This window comes from Vigna umbellata, chromosome 1 (assembly GCF_029865625.1).
Source record: "Vigna umbellata cultivar VRB3 chromosome 1, Vumbellata_1.0, whole genome shotgun sequence".
Taxonomy (NCBI): Eukaryota; Viridiplantae; Streptophyta; class Magnoliopsida; order Fabales; family Fabaceae; genus Vigna; species Vigna umbellata.
Genome location: NC_142165.1, coordinates 99,928,768 through 99,941,451, shown reverse-complemented (window position 1 = coordinate 99,941,451; position 12,684 = coordinate 99,928,768). Strand labels below are relative to the sequence as shown.

The 12,684-nt window shown below is 29.0% G+C and overlaps 1 protein-coding gene across 1 annotated transcript; it reads right to left on the bottom strand.

Moving 5' to 3' along the window:
• Positions 1-4,767: 4,767 nt before the first annotated feature.
• FATB (fatty acyl-ACP thioesterases B) lies at positions 4,768-9,305 on the bottom strand. Its single transcript, XM_047309717.2, has 7 exons — positions 8,923-9,305; positions 7,401-7,907; positions 7,093-7,226; positions 6,659-6,772; positions 6,134-6,305; positions 5,970-6,038; positions 4,768-5,433 (listed from the first exon to the last, which is right to left on the bottom strand). Exons 2-7 carry the CDS (start codon positions 7,890-7,892, stop codon positions 5,164-5,166), a joined length of 1,251 nt encoding a protein of 416 aa, XP_047165673.1. The 5' UTR covers positions 7,893-7,907; positions 8,923-9,305; the 3' UTR covers positions 4,768-5,163.
• Between the last annotated feature and the right edge of the window lie 3,379 nt (positions 9,306-12,684).

Genomic DNA, 12,684 nt, shown 5'->3' with positions numbered 1-12,684 from the left:
GTACAAATATGATAAAAATAATCGTGTAAAAATATATAAATAGAATGCAAAAACAGTGTCACGGTTAGATTAATCCGAAAATTGAAGTTACCAAAAACATGACACTTCCAATATTCAGCTGCATCTTCCATCAAACGCCAAATCTGTTCCACTTTTACTATTTTGTTTTATTAGAAAATGTTACGGTATATAATATTAGATGTAGTGTATATAAAAATATTACTTTAATATAAGTTTTGCCTATTTCGATTTCTTTAATTTGAAACAATCTACACAAAAAGTAAGTAAAAGAATATTTTTATATAGACTAAAATCTTATTTTGATTCTTTAATTTTATAAAAATCATTAAAATCTTTAATCTTTTATAAAAAAAATTAAAGAATCAAAATAAGATTTTAATCTTTTATATATTATTTATTTAGTGAAGTGAATATCTGCATTGAGTAGGAAAACCACGTAGAGTTTGAAAGCCACCGGTTATTCATAACTTTTTTTTAAATCACAAATCAAATGGAGAAAACAGTATCAGAACAGATTAAATTAAGTGTTCTATTACATCTCGAACACAGCTGTTAGCCATAATTGGCTTGTAGAAAATAATTAGGGCAAGATTAGGTCTCTTAATAATCTTTAACAGTTATAATAAACCAGGTAAAAAGATTTAGTTCTAAGTACCATAAGAGAACTTAAAAATATTCTATTTAATTAGATATTGCACAAACATGTAAAAGATATATTAATAATATAAATATATTGATGTATATGCAATAATAAAATGATAGCAATTGCTGTTAATTCAAAAAGATTAAAAATTACAGACATTGTACATAACAATTTCATATTTAATATATAATATTTCATTTTAAGTGTAAAATTATTAAATAAAATATTACAAAAATATAACTAATAAAAAAATTTAGAGATTTTTTAAGAAAACTTAATTATATCTATGTTTTACCTTCACTTCGTATTGGATTAATCCGAAGAATATCTCTCTAAACTCAGACCATTTAAGATAATCATTATAAAAGAAAAAACAAATTTACACAAACAGGCAAAGATAAAAGGATAACCTATTGTCAAAAGAATAAAACATGGAATTCACAAACTATCATTATTATATTTCACTTTCAAACTTAAACACAACACCTAAACATATTATAACTAGACTCAAACATCCGTATACATATATGTTATTATCAAGCTATGACGAGTTGTGCAATTGTAGTGGAACAGTTAACCCACGCCAAGCTACACACAAGATTAATCCGGTAAACAACGTCTTAGGCCAAGGTAAAGTCCCTAGACTAAGACCTCCTACTACTCTCATTATATGTCTCACCCCTTCCTACTTGAGAACATATGACCATTAAAGTGTCAAGATAATTTCAAAGATTGAGCTCTCACAATCACATTCATTAGTGATCCATATTCATTCATCAAACATAATTCTTACTAAAATAATTATCTTAAATGATAACATATTTAATCAAACATCATTCTCATATAACAAACATATTTTCAAACTTCTTAACACAATTTAAAACAAATATTAGCTTTACTTACCTTACAGAATACTAAACTGCTCTAACAATTCTTACCTACTCTTACGAACCACAAAAATATGATCAGAGTATACCGTTAGAATCATTGATCATCAAAAAATCTTATAGAAGACTCAAACTTCACAAGCAAAACAAAAAGAACTAGCATGAAAGGAAAACAAAACTAATCAAAGAAAGGAGTAGAAAATCAACTTACTCTATCTGAGAAACTAATAAGTTAGACTTGAAAATTTCTCTGCAATGATCACTCGAATAGTTCCCAATCTTCAAACATATGAACAAGAGATGAGAACTCTTAGAGAGAAGTCAGATAACTCTAAAAAAATAATTTTAAAAAAATTATGTGTTTTAAAATAATAAAACTCATTACTCATAAAATTATTTATATTAAAATCTTTTAATATTAAAATAATCAAGTCTCGTTATTTTAAAATTATTATGACTTATAAATTACCATTTTTATATCTTTACAGCATATATCTTTCTTATATTTAAATGATTAAATATCAGAATAAAATATTTTACTTCCTTTACTTTGCACATAATTATATAAGTATTAAACTCAACATAAATTATTATTCCGCATAATTTTCTTTTTTAAGATATTTTGTAAATTAGTTGAAACTAAAAGATTAGTCAAAACTTATAAGACTAGTTAGTGATTAAAAGTTTTCAACTTATACCTAAAATTTGTATAAAGTTGGAGAACAAAAAAGTGAGAAACGATGTGTTCAAATTCCTATATATATTAACATCTGAAAGTTAAAAAATATATTTGGTGGATTTAAGAGAGAGGTCATGGGTTGAACATATATAAGTAAAATATCGTGATAAATGTAAAGATATAAAATTTAGTAATCCGTAAACGTCTAATTAAAGTTATTATATTAAATAATTAAAATTATTTTTTCTTAATATCATAAATAATATATGACAATGAAAATTTATTTTATTTTTAATATTTTGAATATGTTCTATTTTGGATTATAGAGTGTGTCTTAGCTTGTTCTTATTATAAGTACTAAAGCTGTGTAAAGGGGAAGCTGCAATTAATGGATGAATTAGTTGAAACAGAGAAAGCGGAAACAAACTTGTAATAGAAGACATCCAATTTTGTGTTATTACAATTTCAAGTTTTTCAGTGATTAGTATATCCCTTTGCATGGAATGAAGTAAAGTGAAATAATATTACCTCATTTTTGTTTTCAGAAGTTAAGAATGACGCAAGAGCTAAAAGTGGGATAAATTAAAATAGTATTTTTTTAGAAGAATTTGTGTCTGAATAACTATTAAGGTGTAGAATATATTTCTACTTTATCACGAATATAACTTAAATAAATAAATAAATTACCATTTTTGTGTTATATCTAATAGCTAAATCTCTTATGTTTTTCTTTATCATAAATTTCATTGCATGATATGTCCTTTTATCTTAGTCATGCAATCAAATTATTTGTATTTTATTCACGTTAGACTACCTAAATAATAACAAATTAAGGGTATATAAAGACAATTGCACAAATTTACACTTTTATTTATTTATTTAGATGTGTTTTTTTCTTTTTTATCTAAACATACATACAACTTGGCTTTGAAATGTAAAGAGTCAAAGATTTGTTATAGTATATCTTATAGTATATCTCATTGCAATGTGTAACTCGTGTTCTATTTGTTTATATGAGATCTTGATTTTTGTTAATATAAAAACCATCTGTGTTTTGTATAAGTAAAATAAAAAATATATAGACATCATCTGTACTTATAAACTTCAAATTTACATATCATTTTATGCTAAATTCATTAAACTTTTATATTTTATTTGTTATATTCCAATTTGTATCACCTGTTATAATTTTCAATCTGTGAATCTTATACCATCTCTCTCATGACTATATTAAAAAAAATTATTATTATCCTCACTGTTCTTGTTTCCCTTAGTTATTAACAATGCTTTTTTACCTTAATTCTGTTTTACTTTAACTTTACATGTTTATAAAACTAAATATAATATCATATCATCCCTGAAATTTGCTCATCATCTAAATTAAAGTTAAATATGTTGGTTTAAAAAAATAAAATATTTATACAACGAAGTCCTTTATCTAATTACTAATTTAGAAAATAGTTCATACATAATTTAACTTTAAGTCATAACAAATATTAATAAAATATTAGTTATATATACATATATACCCATTAATATATCTTAATAAAATGAATTTGCAAAGTTAAAATATTATCCAGATATTTATTATTACATATGTAGAATCATTGCATTTGTGAGAAAGTAAAGTGACAATGAAGTTAAAACACATTTTATTCTCAGCAGTGAAACCCAAAACAAGACTATAATATCCCGATCAAATTGTTTTGATTTATTTTTATCCAATTATGCATAACTCAGATTAATTAAAAAAAATGCGAGATTTGGAAAAGCAACACATTTTTTTAGTTCCACATACCGAAACCCCGAAGTAATACCACCAAATCAAATGTATTGCATTATTCATTTTGCAATTTCTTAGGGCAGCTTAGTTGCAATTTAGAACATGATGCTAAGACAGGCTCTTCGATTTAAAATTCATTCCAATTTCTCACTATTATTTACCATATTAACACTTATGTTAAATGTCTACAATGACTTCTATTTTAACATATATTACTTGTAATAACACATATTATGTCTTCGAATTATTGTAGGACATCGAACAAATAAAATAAATGTTACAAACAATAGTATAGTTAAACCGAATGAAATAATATAAAAGAGATAACAGTGAATAATAAATGAGTTAACTAACCTTGTTTAGGAGAAGCAATAAGAAAAGGTAATAGATGTTTGAAAAAATGAGCTCCAGACAGTGTTGATGATTTGAGTAAACTAACTTTTGAGCCAATAAAATAAAAACTGGAATCATGGACACAAAATAAAACATTTTGCATAGATAAAAGAAGAGAGAAATCGAAACATAGAAAAGTGAAAGTTCCAAGAGGCAGTAGTAGTGAGCCCAATTATAGGGTCCCTACGTCCCTACGCAAATACGTAGGACAGCAAATGCATAGGCCCACACACATCAACGTAAGATATTATGTACAAATTATTTTAAGAGTCTTCGAGTAGAAGAGATGTTTTGCATTCAATAATTCCCATGTGGGAAGTTGGCATAATACAAGCTGGAGCTTGCATTCTTGCATTCAGGCTATACAAAAATAATAATAATCATAATAATAATAATAATGGTTTCGTGTTCACAAGGAAAAAGAAAATTGCATCTTTAATTCAACCAAGAGAAAAAGAATAATAATATACATATATAACTATTTTTAACAAGCAATTAAATATTGAAGACAGCCTAGCAGTAGCGCATTAAGAGATGAAATGAAATATGGAGCAGAAAGAGAGAGAAGAGCAGTAGCTAATTACAATGAGAATCAGATTTACTACTGCTTTTCCCCTTACCCACCAGAGTAACACAGATTAGAAGGTATCTATATATATATATGAAGACATGTAGATCGGACAGTCTGATGCAAAACTCTCCAGGTAACCATAGCAGGGAGACTGATGCAACTCCGAACGTTAACCATTTCAAAATCTTAGGTGCTTTCTGCTGGAACCTCGTTCATGAAACCAAAGTTGTTCACAGGTTTGGGCCTCCACTCAGTCCTACCCCTCACAATCTCAGCACCATTTTCAAGTCGAAGCAGGTGTTTGCACTCAACATGTCCGCTGTCAGCCAGATTGCCAATGTTGGCACCAGATACAGCGGTCAGGGAATCCAGCACACTGTCCCTACCACACTCCCTTCTGTACTCTAAAGTCATCGAAGAAAGCTCATGACTCTCCAAGATTGGCTGTGGAGCACTCTGCAAGAATCAAATGTCCTTTCTTTGGTCAAGAGGCAAAACAAAAAATAAATTTAACTTATCAGGCTATATCTCCAAGAATAAATCAACCAGCAATAACTAATAACAGGAGAATATAAGTCCTTTACATAAATATCACCCCTATTGCCCAATTATATCACATTATTTTCAAGCCGCCACCACACTTTGCTCCTCCGTGGCCCACAAATTAATATCGTATCAATAATTTCCATGAACCAGGAAAGTACCCATAATCTGATACCAAATTCCCTCCCAAACACACTCACTTCACAAACAATCAATTGATTGGATAGACTAGAGTAGGGTTCACCCACAGGGCAACTGGGTGTCTGACTATCGTAACCTGCAATTGGCCTGATTCTGATCAGATGACAATTTTTATTAATAATTCTACCCTGAATTTCGCATGGTCTTTCCAAGCTTGAGCTACAATAGAATGTTCCCAACGAAGAATTGAAGAGACAAAACAGGAAACAAGAATTGAAGTTTTTTAGAATGCAAGTGTAAAAAACTACCTCCAGAATCCAGCCAATATACTTCACATTGTTGACATGCTGGTTGACATCAAGGTCACTCCATCTAGGCTGAATACGTTTTGTCAATTGATTAGAAAAGAACATATGAAATAATTAGAGAAAATAGCTAATGACAGCGATCACAAATAAACTAGTTGACATACACTTAAACCAGTACGAATATAATCTGCTGTGTTGTCATCAAGTTTAGTCAGTTTTCTGCTATCCTCTTCCAGAATTGGATCAGAATCCACAAAGTAAGATCCTATCTCCTCTCTGACTTCTTCTGGAATTTTAGACAGCCTTCTCGTCAGCTTATTCATCATGACCCAAACGCTGTAGACCACCAAAACCGTAACAAACTGTTCAGAAAATATATGATGCTAACTACAAACTCTAGGGGATGAATGCGTACACATGATACTTAATAATAAACTAAGATAAAAAGTTATGTTTGTTCAATTAGAGGTTTTCACCTGCAAAATACACTCATCGATTACCTGAAATTTCAGCTGTGACAAATTTGACTTAATCAGGAAAAAAAAAAAGAAAAAAAGAGAAGATTGGTTTTCCATAACTTTTGTAAGGAGTTTGAAAGATCCAAAATTGTGCCAATCACCAGTCATGCACATTCAGATACACATCTTTAAATTAGCTGGAAGCAGAAGGAAGGGGAAAATGATTTCTACCTGGAGGCTCTAGTCAGGATTTCACCAGTTTTGCAGTCACGTAAAACCCAATCACGACGCATCCCATTCTTCCCAGACCCAGAAACCCACGTGTCTACTTGAACGATGTCACCCCTGAAGCAAATTTTGACACCCAACTTCAGATGATTAGATTGAGAACAACCATAATAATACTCACTAATAGCTTATTTAACTGCAACCCAGCCGCCAAGAAGCCAAAATAACTGCGTACTTTATACATCTAGCTCTCAAAAATAAATCAACAACAATATACCACATAAGGCTTCCCACAGTACATTTGGTATAAAAGCTCGTGTTTAAATACCATGACTGTATTTATAGTGATAATTTCTTATAAAGATTAACTAAAAGAGACACAAATAGCTTTAGCATGGATACATTCAAAATCGCATATGTGAATCTGGGTGACATACCAGGTAGGATAGCGATCAACCACAACCTGCATACGAGTGACTACCCATATCAAGTTCTTTTTGCACATTTCTGGAGTAGAACCAAATCCATCACCAAGAAGGCCAGCACTCTTAACATGATTCAGTGCAGTTTCCTGTTAAACAACTAGTTGAGATAATTCTAGAATGAAAAATATTTAAAAGAAAAATGATATTATCTACATTTGAGTTTCAATTATGCACAGTGAATAAATATACAACCCTATCTTAATTATAACATATTCATATCTGAAGATTAAAAGAAATAATTGGTATGTGAGCGACCTTACCTGCAAATGGTTCATTACTGTTTCTATAGATGCTGTTCGATCAGCACCAATCTCATATGATCTGATAGAAAAGTTTTCACGGAAGACAAGACCATCCTGAACAATTCTTCCTATCCCAAAGGGATCAATAAGCATGTCAGGTCGCCTTGGTTTCCAATCAAGCATCATCCACTGCTTTTCAGCTGCTAAGAAAATTGTCGTGATGGCAGCAAGAAGCATGCTCCAATCAGGTAACTGATTGATAAAAGTCCTAGGGGGAGGTGAAGGTAAATCATCCTCAAGCTTCAAGCTTTCTACAGATGTAGCAACTGTGCTTCCATTAATTTTCGAAGGGGCTTGTGCCTTTGCCTTCAAGCCACCAGAAGTCACAAGTTTGGACTTTAGTCCTCCAAGGTTGGCTTGCCCACCAACAAGCTTGTTGCCTGCTCCGCCAGAGTCCGGGGAGGGAGAAGGAACAGGAAAAATTGATGAAGTAGCTGCAGTTGCCACCATAATGAATTTCTACTGCTGCATGCAAAAGTTTAATAAAGTTAGAAAGAAAAAGCAAAACATGTATATATATTCTCTTCCATCTCCTCCCACCGAATGGGGATGACAGATAAACAAGCAAAGAGGCAAACAATATGAATGATATGATATAAAATAACGGAGTATCAACGACAGACATATGGAAGAGGCTAACCACTTCAATAAATTTCAGTATCTCGAAATATTAGTCTGGTTTGACTGAAAAAAAATACCCGAGTTCACCCAAAAATTACAGTTCAACCCATACAACAAATAATAACAGCATTTATATGACAAAAGGAGGCGAGTGGTAACAAACAATTTTGGCAAAAGCAAACTTGTTTCTAAAATTATTTATTAAAAAAAATAGCAACTCCAAACAGCAGCTCCAATTTCAGAACAGATCTATAGAATTCTCTTTTTCATGCCTCAACCCTTTATATTTATCTCATTTGAAATTGAACCAGCAACTCCAGCCAGTCGCGAGTCTCAATTTGCAAAGTGACCAAACGAAAGAGAAAATAATCCATTTACTAAAAATTGAATCAAGCTTTTATCAGAAAGAATCAAAGCACATAAAGGATTATAACCTACTGAAAAAAGTAATCGAAAGCACTTGCATAAGTGATCGTTAAAAATATAACTACAATGTTCACAGTTCTATTTCAACTAAAATAACACGCGTATTTTAGCACGTGAGAGATTCCAGAAGCGAAATAAGTCAATGAACCAAAGAATAACGAACAAGAACAAATTCGTCGGATAAACCGGTGCAGATCTGACTCGGAATCGTCAAAACACCGCTAACCCAAAAATGCAGAAACGATGCGGAGGCTGAAACCGCTTCCAAAATTAAAACAAAAATGGCAAAGTGCAAAAAATAAAGCGGAAAGCAGACACCAATGCAATCCAGTCCAGTGGCTGGAAATTGAGAACAAGAAATAGTACGCACGAAGCTCGCATTACTTTTTTGAAAAGACGAGTAATGATAAAGTTAAAGGAAAAAACCGAGAACCTTGTGTTGAGAGTGTAGAAACGTAGAAAAGGCGGGATTTTGTGTATTATCTGGCGGTTGGATCTCCGAAGGTTGAGAAGAATGAAAACGATAAGATGGATTGAGTGGGGCGTGGAGGTGCAGTTCGTGGACACGTAGATCAGAGAGAAAGAAGATTGAAATAGCAGATTTGCGCGTCCGCGAGTGAAGCAGAGGAAAGAAAAGAAGAGAGAGAGAGAGAGAGAGAAAGAGAGAGAGAAGGCTTCAAGAAAGAAGAAGAAGAAGGAAGAATAGAAGAGAAGAAGGGCTATTGCGTAATTTGGCGTTTTCCCTAATTTGAAAAAGAAAAGAATTGGAGAAAAGAGAGAATAGTGTGTTGTTGTGTGCTGGAGAGAGAAGATAAGAGATTGTCATTGTAGCCTCTTCATTTTATACTCTCCAGCTGGCCCTCCTTCTTCCTTTCACCATGTCTCTTTTCGATTTTACCATTCTACCCCTCCTTCTACATGTCCCATTCTTCAAGGATTTTATTCATTTAATTAAACTTTCATTTCAAATGCTAAACTAAACTACAATTTATCATTTTCGAATACACTATCCCGTTTCTTCTATAATGATTCAACTACATTCTCCATAATAAATATATAAATTATAACATTGAAATATTTTCACGTTGATCATAATTATGTACTTAAATTTGTAATATGTCTCTAACGTATTTTGGACGGAAAGTTTAACCTAAATAGTGAAAGTGTGTATATAGGTTGCTAAATAGAGAGGAGAAAGATGAAAATAATAAAATAAGAAAAAAAGAATATAGTTTAAAGAAAACATTGTTGCAAGAAGAAAACAAGGAAAGTGGAAGAGGTTACAAAATCGAAACTTTCTTTGATTTGTTTTAGTTTGTCTAAGCTTCACATGACATCACAATCAATGGCTGGACCGGTTCGTTGAACGGTATTTCCCAGGCCATTCTACGATCTATCGTTTTCTTCTTTTATTTTCTTCATTATCATATAATTATATAATTAATTACTCAGCTTAATTAACTCGGTTCTTTTTTAAGTTCTTGCTAACTAAGATACTCGTTAACTATTTAAAAAATACTGAACTAATAAACATTGTAGAATTTCTGTTCATTATTGTTTTTTTCACTTGACATTCTCTGTTGAAATCAAAATTTATCAACTAGTTATCCCACTAAATTATGCGTTTATGTTTTTCGTTGTTCGTTTTATTACTTTAATGGATTTTATTGTGTTAATTGGTTATGATTTATTAAACCTGATTCTGTTGTATATTCTGAGAAGGAGAATATCCCAAACCCTTTAACCATTGTGTTAAAAACATTTACTAACGTTTCTCTAATGTTTAGTATTAATGTTAACAAAATAATTGTTTACTTTTAAGTCCGTTTTTTAATAATAGTTTTCACCATGCCTATACCCTTTCCAATTATTCTACATCTTCGTATTCGTTATTTTTAGTGTAAAAATATTAATCTACTATGAATAATAAAATAATTGTTTTTTATTTTATTTATATGAATGTATGAGATACTTTTAATGTTTGTGTTTGTATATAGAAATTTGGGAAGAGAAACAAAAGTGGATTAGTAGGACTGCTCTCTCATTTTATATGAAGAGATTTGTGGAAGATTAATATATTTTTACTTAAATATTTAGCTTTTGTTTTCTGCTGTTTCACAGCATTTCCGAACCAAATAATTTATGGTTTTTGCTTGAGAGGAATAGCTTGACTTTTGCTTACATAAATATTTAATATTTATACCAAAGAAATTGCACTTTTTATCTATTACAATGATTAATTAATTTTTTAACATTAATATTTAAAAAAAATTAACTAATCTAAAAATAATTTTCTATTACTTCTAACACTAAAAATAATTTTATAATATTTCTTTTTTATTTATTACTTTGTTTATCTAGCGCACCAGTTAAATTATTTACAATTTTTTTAAAATCTTATTCTAAATCTATTCACTTTTTCTTTAAAGTATTTTGAAAAAAAAAAACACAAATTTCACTTTTAAATCTATTTAAATTCATCCACTCATTCATTCTTAAATTCATCGTCTTAAATAAAACTACATCCTTAATTTTGTTAATTATCACTACTGAAAGATTATCACTACTGAAAGAGATTATTGAACTATTTTCTTCTTGTTTAATTACTTTGTCTCTTATCACTCATCATATTATTTCCTTTCACATTAAATTATTGAAACTTTTATCATAATTTAGAGTACAATAGTTTATAAAATAAAATAAAATAACTAAGAATATGTCCTAAAAATTTGAGTACATAATAAACTTTAAGAACATGTATTAAAAATTAAACAAATATGTATATGCTTCCTGGTTTTTAATGAATGAACTTCTTTAAAATTTATATATACTTGTACGATAAGTAATAAAGAAGTTTTAAATATGATAATTGCATAATCTATTGAATATAAATTATGGGAATACTTAAAATTTTCTAAAGCTGTTGTGACTTTCAAATATGCTATTATAAAATAAAATAAATATTTATGTATTTATTATTGCTAAGGACAAGCCTTTAAACACAGACAATTAAAAAAAAATGTAAACTTTTTTTATTTTATTGAATCTTTAGTTTTGATTTAACCTTTAAATTTAGAGGTTGATTTACTTATAAGTGGAAATATGATTAGATTTAGTAATTACTATTTTAAATTAATATTTTGTTTATTTAGCTGATAAATGTATATCTGTTTTGATTGGTGCAAATCCATATTGAAATTGTGGGTATACGAACACATGAAATAGATATTGCATTAAGAAATCCAACATATTACTGTCAAAATCAACGATGTACTGATACACTCACAGATATGTAGAAAAAGGAATATAAGATGAGTTTCAAGTACAATATATGATGTGTCATTTTGAATTTATTTTTGAAATATACCATAGTAAATATAATTCTAATCAATGTAGTATATTTTGTAGAAGCAAAATTCAAACATATAATAATTATATCTAACACATGTTTTTATTCATAAATATTCAAAATGTATAACATAATTATATATTAATTTAAATTCATAATATAATTCATGATGAAAAAGATGTAAAAACTAAGTTCATTATCAAGAATGATATGAATTATAAAATTAAGTGAGTATATAATTTTTTAAAAAAATAGAAAATTTTATTTACAATTTTTGTTATTTCTTTGAATAGAAACGAAGAAAAAAGAAAACTCTTAATAAAATACTTAATATTACTTATTTTTTAAATAGATCATAATTCATTCTATAATTATTTTCAATGACAATGTTTTAATAATTATTCTCGTCACATTATAATATTATTTTAATTTATCTATATATTAAATATTTTAACAATTATGTTTTTAAGTTATAAACTTAATTTTAATATATTATTTTATATTTTTAAAATAAATCAAGTCATAACACATTTAAATAATATATATGGAAAAAAATAATATTATTTTCTATATTTCTAAAACTTAAAAATGAATCATTATAAAAGATATATTTTAATATATACAAGTGAATTATATATATTATGAATGTATATTTGAATATTTCAGTACAATGATCCGCACTAGCTAGCTGTACTTGTTTTTCTTTTATGAATTTTAACACACTAAAATGAAGAAAAGTGGTTGAATTACATTCTACGTATCTGTTTGAGGGTGAAGCACAAAATATAAATGATGATCTGAGATAAATGTTTGTAAAAGAAAAATAAAAAATAAAATATTTTGATG